The sequence below is a fragment of the Nicotiana tomentosiformis genome, chromosome 8 (assembly GCF_000390325.3).
Source record: "Nicotiana tomentosiformis chromosome 8, ASM39032v3, whole genome shotgun sequence".
NCBI classification, from domain to species: domain Eukaryota; kingdom Viridiplantae; phylum Streptophyta; class Magnoliopsida; order Solanales; family Solanaceae; genus Nicotiana; species Nicotiana tomentosiformis.
The window spans coordinates 110,569,794-110,577,303 of NC_090819.1; the positions used below are offsets into that span (position 1 = coordinate 110,569,794).

Below are 7,510 nucleotides of genomic sequence, written 5' to 3' on the forward strand. Positions count from 1 at the left end.
GAAGATATTATATAAATGAGAGGATTTATAATGTCAAGGGCATAATAGACTTTTCAAGTAAAATTATTATAAAATCTGGCCAAAGTGATATTTGTGATAAATAGAGCAAAGTAAAATAATTTTTATATAACAAAAGAAAGAAAAGTGATTTTTGGGTAATGAACACAAAGTTGAATGATTTTTACGTAACAAAAAAAGAAAAATAACTTTTGTATAATGAACACAAAGTTGAATGACCACCCGCGAAATTTACTCCAAAACATGTATAATATAAATGCAATGTTTTATTTTCTACACAGTTTTGCATCAACATTGAGGTTCAGGTTTTGGACTTAACAGTAAAATAACTTATACTCCGTAGTATAAAATTTGTATTATATGATACAAGATATAATATTGAATAAGAATGAGAGTATGTATAATAATAGCACTAAAATACCAAGAATATCGTTAAACTAAGTTTTGAGTTGATAATGCAATTCTTGCTTAATAATTTTTAAACCAGTATATGTTATGAAATAATATAAAGTGAAAGTAAAGCAAAAAAATTAGACAAGAAACTTAAAGCAAAGAAAATAGTTTTTTATTTTTATTTTTTAAATTCAGCGAAGAAAATAGTTTGGTGACAAGATTATATTACAATTTTGATGACTTACAAATGGGTAAAGAAATCTCCTATTTATAGGGAAAAAAACAGTTTTGTGACCAAGTAACCCCTTAGTCCCAAAATAATTAGATCGGTTCATAAGTAACTTGCTCCTCAAATAATTTCACAACATACATAATTGTTAATATTTACAATAGTGTAATAATATTTGCACCATCATACGTCATAACATTTCTTATGTAACTATTCGTCAATACAACAGTCATCACTCGGCATTAATTTTTATCCATATTAACTTTCTTTAAGTTTTTTATACAACTTTTAAGAAAAATATTTAATAGTCTTAATTATAAGAGTGTTGTCTAGATTACATTTTACTTCTTCTTAAACATCTCATTTAATTTACATTGCACAAATTAAAATAACAAAGATATATTTTAAAGGAAATGATAAATAGTGACTTATTATTTAAAAATCAAAAAGTTTGAGATAAATTTAATTTGTTGAAAAAACTAATATTTCAGCCGTCCTAATTTATTGTAATGCTGTTTAATTAGATACAAAAAATTTAAAAAAACTTTTAAAATTTGTATTCTAAAAATAAACATCAAAAATATTTTGTAACTATAGATTATTTTATTAAAATAAAATAATAAATTTAAAATTAAATTATTTCTATTTTTTTAAAATTCTTTTAGAAAAAATTTAAAAGGAAAAATACCTCATAAATTAGGATATAAATATTTAAGAAAGGGGGAGAATAATAAGGACCCGTTTGGCCATAGATTTTGCCAAAATAAATTTAGATTTTATTTGACAAATACATATTTGGCTATAGATTTTGCCTACATTTTGGCAAAATCTCAAATCCCAAGTAGCTGGTTTTGGGTCAAAATATTACTATTATATTTTTTAAAAATTACCCCAAACTTTTGTATTTTATAAAAGAGCCCACAATTTATTATTTTATAACAATGTTGCTTCGTCTTCTCGGTTACCTGATAGTGTATCATGTAGTTCATTATAAAAATGATAATTTTATATCAAATTTATTTATGTTGAGGACTATGGTTTCCGATAATTTAATGAATGTTATTGATAATGATATTGTTAGGTATTTGTGATGGTTTTTAGAATTTATAGGTATAAATCATATTTCATATTTTTATAAAATAAATTTAAAAAATAAATTTTGAAAACTAATGTCCTAAAATATTTTCAATCTTAAAATCAAACTTCACCGAAAGAACATTTGAGAACAAATTTGGAAATCTTCTAACTAAATCTCGTGCTCTTACCTAAAGCTACTTTATTGCACCCTCTTTATTAGTACTATAGTGTATTTAATAGGAGTATTAAATTGCTCTGCGATCTCCCTCCCTCTCCCCTTATGCCACTTACCTTCGACGCCTCAAACTCCAACACCTCATTATCTTCCCTCTGTCATCCCCCATTAAAAAACTCTACTGAGACCAACATCACCTTCTCCTTTCTTTTACTCTAAAATATCACCTTTCCCTTCTTTTACTTTACACCTTATTTTAAGTTGTTATAACTAAACCACTTTAACTTCTTTAATTAATTAACACAATGGACAAACTTAGAAAATCCTTTAAATCTCTTTCCCCTGATAATACTAAAAACACTTCTTCACAGTCTGAAGAAGAACACCAAGTTCTCTTGAACCAAACTGAAAAAGAAGAAAAAACCAATTTTACTATGACTTCTTCTTCCCCTGCTATGGATACATCCGATGCTATGGACGTTATTGTCAAAATTAACACCAGAGAAACCCCAAAAGGTCTTAAAGATACTGAACTTTCCTCTTCTTCAAAATCCCAGTTCAGTAAAAATGGTGGCAGCACTAACAGTAAAACGTGGAGAGATTCCAGTTATGATTTTACAAATGATGATGTTATGAAAGAACAATGGAGTAGTAACAAAGATTTTGACTTTGTAACGGAGTCGCCGTTATCTAGAGTTAATGAAGAGAGTCCCAACAACGGCGGCGGCGTTCTTACACCGAGGGATGTTAAGGTTTCGTTTAACGATCACCTTAACGAAACAAAACGCCGCCGTTCTAATGCTAGTGATGGAGAAGCTGGTGTACAAGATGAAGTTTTATTATGCAGTTCTTCCACCTCTTCATTCAGGTCAAAATCGAGTCTTTTGAAAACGAAGACAAAATCAAGATTAATGGACCCACCTGAACAAGATCATAAGTCTCAGAAGATGACAATGAAATCTGGGTTTTTGGGAAAAGGTAGTGAAATTGATGAAGAGGATCCTTTTTGGGATGAGGATTTACCTGAGCAATATAAGAAGATGAAGTTCAGTACATTGAGTGTTCTTCAGTTGGTAAGTTTGATTTTGATTATTGCTGCTTTAGTTTGTAGTTTAACAATTCGAGTATTAAGGGAAAAGAGAGTCTTTGAGCTTGAATTGTGGAAATGGGAGTTAATGGTTTTGGTGTTGATTTCTGGGAGATTGGTTTCTGGTTGGTTCATTAGGATTGCGGTTTACTTCATTGAGCGTAATTTTTTGTGGCGAAAGCGGGTTTTATATTTTGTTTATGGATTGAGGAATGCAGTGCAGAATTGTATTTGGTTGAGTTTTGTGTTGATAGCTTGGCAATCTATTTTTGATAAGAAAGTTGAGAGGGTGACCCATGGGAAGGTTTTACCTTACGTGTCTCGCGTTTGGGTGTGTCTTTTGGTTGGTACATTCATTTGGCTGCTGAAAACTCTACTTGTAAAGGTGCTGGCTATGTCATTTCATGTTACTGCATTCTTTGATCGGATTCAAGAATCTTTGTTTAATCAGTATGTGATTGAGACGTTGTCTGGGCCACCGTTTGTTGAAATTGAGAACGAACAAGAGGAGGACGAAAAAGTTATGGCTGAGGTGCAGAAGCTTCAGAATGCTGGAGCTACATTGCCTGCTGATCTAAAAGCAGCCATATTACAGAAGAGACCAATTGGAACAGCACGGACGAGTCCCACGTCTGCTATTGCAAGGAGTCCTGTTTTCTCCAGGGTCATGTCGAAGAAGGAAAAGGAAGAAGAAGGGGGTATCACTATAGATCATCTGCATAGGTTGAATCAGAAGAACATTTCAGCTTGGAATATGAAAAGATTGACAAATATTGTTAGGAAAGGGGTGCTGTCAACTCTGCATGATCAGCTACAGGAATCAACAGATGAGGGTGAATCTGTAGAGATCACAAGTGAAAAACTGGCTAAAGTTGCAGCGAGGAAGATATTTAACAATGTGGCTAAGCCTGGCTCCAAGTAAGTTATTTCCTCTGGAAAACAAAGTTTATTGCTCCTTATTGGAACTCATATACCTTTTAATCTGCCAATATTGTTGCTCTTAAGTTCCTATGTTTGGATTTGCATACATTTCTTGCATTATGAATACCTTGTTAATTTTTCAAGCAGCATTAAAGTGGACGAGAAAGATAGTTTTAGACGTATGCCCATTATTTCATTCTGTATTGTTTTATGCTTGCTCCGTCAGTGCCTTTTGACTTCTTTTTTTTCGGTTCCGCATAGTGGGGGTTGCTTTCATTAGTCCATGCTTTTAAAGGAGAATGATGCTCTTGCATATGTAAGCTACATACTGGCATTGCAACTTTTCTGTTGAAAGTTTTAGTATCTCAGGCTAATGTGCTGAACCTCATTATGTTGTTCGCTGAGTTAAAATCAGCAGGACAATGATAAGTGAAAACTGGAGCGAAATATATTGCCTACAAGTCCGTTATAATCCAAGCTCTTATGCTGTTACATCATCCTGCTTTTCCTTTATCATTTGCTTACTTAATGCATACTCTGGGATTGCCATCAGGTTCATTTATCTGGAGGATTTTATGCGTTTTATGAGAGAAGATGAGGCTCTGAAAACAATACGCCTCTTTGAAGGTGGAACTGAAGCCAAAGGTGTCAGTAAACGGGCTTTAAAAACTTGGGTGGTGAGTACAATTTGCCTATATTCTCCGTGAAGTTTTGAAAAGGCTTACAGTTTCACTTTTTTCACTTAATAGGAATATACATTAGGGGAAATGTAGCTATTTATGATCTTCAAACTCATTTCAAGGCATTGTTTACAAATTGAATGAAAGATGTCTTAGTTTCAAGAAACGCATTTTCATTATTTTTACATTGTATTGGTGGATATTGGTGTGTGAAGTAAGAGTATCCAGAGAATCTAATATGGTTGTGTTAGATGAATATAGCTGAATGAATTTGAACTAAAAGTAAATGGAAGGTTCTGAATATTTACTATGTACTGGGTAGGGGGAGCATCCATGCGTACAACTTGATTGATAGGATCGACACTTGAGGTAGTAAATTTTTCTTTTTGCCCTTTTCCAGGTGAATGCATTTAGAGAACGAAGAGCTCTTGCTTTGTCTTTGAATGATACAAAGACTGCTGTGAAGAAACTGCATCAGATGTTGAATGTCCTTGTGGCAGTTATCATAGTGGTCATTTGGCTCCTTATACTGAGAGTTGCCAACACACATTTCTTGGTTTTGATGAGTTCCCAAGTTCTACTGGTGGTATTCATGTTCGGAAACTCAGCCAAGACTACCTTTGAGGCAATCATTTTTTTATTCGTCATGCACCCATTTGATGTAGGTGATCGTCTTGAAGTCGAAGGAGTTCAGGTGAGAAACTTTTCCATTTTAAAACAGTTGATCTGACTGTATTATCATTTATGTAGTAGTAAAAAACACTTCTGATATTTGCGTTCCAGATGATAGTCGAAGAGATGAATATATTGACGACAGTTTTCCTGAGATACGATAACCAGAAGATCATTTATCCAAACAGTGTCTTGTCTATGAAGCCCATAAGTAATTACTATCGCAGTCCACACATGGGAGATGCAATTGACTTCTGCATTCATATTTCCACTCCTATGGACAAGATTGCTGCAATGAAGGAGAAAATCACAAGGTATCTGCAAAGATGCATCTCCTTTTTCTTGTAACATACTTTATTTCAGTCTTGGCATGCTCTCCTTTACTCTTTTATGACGCAAAACACCAGAGGAATTGGATATTCTTATTCTTTGAAACATTACTACTACTGGGTGGCAATAAGGCACTCAAATTGGTATCTTGTACTATGACTTTATAACTTCATTGTAGTTTAACCAGTTGAAGCAAGTTACTTACTTTGCTTTCCAATTTACCAACTCATTCTTTTCAACCTACAGTTCCACTTTGTATAACCTAGTAGTGTGAAAAATCTTTACATTGTCAGTAGATAAAAGTTAAAACTCATGGTGAAAATGTTCCTTTTCACTTTGCCTCCAAGCACAATCAAGAGAAACTGATTAATGTTTCTTGCATTTTTGCATATCTCATGAATTGCTTTTGCAATGGCAGGTTTGTCGACAACAAGAGCGATCATTGGTATCCAGCTCCATTGATTGTAATGAGGGATGTGGAAGACTTAAACAGGATAAAATGGTCAGTGTGGCTTTCGCATACAATGAATCACCAAGATATGGGAGAGAGATGGTCAAGGAGAGCTCTTTTAGTTGAAGAGATGATAAGGATATTCAGGGAGCTTGATATTGAATACCGTATGCTGCCTCTTGATGTCAATGTTCGTAACTTGCCACCATTATCGTCGAGCAGAGTTCCCTCTAACTGGACAATTTGTGCTTAGTCGATCTTAAGATGACTGAAATGGTTCCCGGAGCTATCTGATGTGGGGTGAATGCCAGTGTACTCGAGGCAAATTCAACATACAAGCAGTGGGTGGACGATCTGGACGTGCATTCAATGTCTCTTATTCGAGCTATATATTTGTATATAGAAAATTGAAAAATGAATGTTAATATCTTTTAAGAGGTGCAATACCTCATGCTTATTATAGTTAAAGTTATCTGTAGTTAGTTTTTAAATATCCGATGGTCAATAATCGGCTTCTCTCGTTCAAGTTTTTGACATTCATAAATGAACTGCATTTGTTCTATTGATCACCAATTTTTTGAGTGAGGGCTTCTAGACCAACGAGAATCCTAAATTTCATTAGAAGGGTTATTTTTTAGCTAGCGTTTGGACATAAATTTTGATTGAAACTGGAAAAAAGAGTTTTTGAAGTTGTATTGAAAAATAAATTTTGAAAGTTGAAGTAGTGTTGGGACATGCATTTTATTTGAAGAAAAGTTGAAGTTTTGTGAGTGCAAGAAATGTTTTTGCCATAAAATTGCCTTAAACTAGTTTTTGGGAACTTGGAAATTTTTGAAATCTTTTTTCTCAAAACATGATCCTATTTCATAAACAAACGATATTTTCAATTTTTTTTTAAAAAAAAATGAAGACAAAACTTAGTCTATTGTTTTACACAGTTGCATGTCAATGCACAAAAAATGAATTTGTTTACCCAAAAAAAGGATAGAGTTGAATTTATACGCAATTCCGAGGATATGTGGCGTAACTTAACACAAAACGTAAGGATCAATAGAAATGTAAATATAGATTGCAGAGAATGCGAAATAGATAAGGTTGTCAGGAACAATGAATCTTAGGATTCAACAAATAGAATCAATGTAAGAAATCTGAAAGAACAATTCTTTACTGTAGAAGAATATAACACTTTTATTACAATGTAAGCCTCGAAAAACTTGTCCTATAGAAATAGTAACCAAGCCCTTTTATAGTGGAGGGATTTGGCTCTAAGCATAATAAAATAAACATTCAGTGGGAGACCCATGATAAATCAGCTTTTTCATAATTTCTGCCAAGATTCTCTCTAGTGGGATTGCAACGGCTTTTGTCTGCGAGCTCGATCTTGCTTGGAACCCTCGATTTTGGTTTGAGCTTGATTTCGGCTCGAACTCATGATCTTGGTTCGAGCCCGATCCAGGCTCGAGCCCTCGAATTGATT

At 33.5% G+C, this 7,510-nt stretch overlaps 1 protein-coding gene across 1 annotated transcript; it reads left to right on the plus strand.

Annotated features, from left to right (window-relative positions):
* The first annotated feature begins 2,028 nt into the window (after positions 1–2,028).
* On the plus strand, positions 2,029–6,602 carry LOC104120143 (mechanosensitive ion channel protein 6-like). Its single transcript, XM_009631863.4, has 5 exons — positions 2,029–3,897; positions 4,454–4,577; positions 4,981–5,274; positions 5,364–5,566; positions 6,001–6,602. The coding sequence occupies exons 1-5, from the start codon at positions 2,198–2,200 to the stop codon at positions 6,284–6,286; spliced, it is 2,607 nt and encodes an 868-aa protein (XP_009630158.1). The 5' UTR covers positions 2,029–2,197; the 3' UTR covers positions 6,287–6,602.
* Positions 6,603–7,510: the final 908 nt, after the last annotated feature.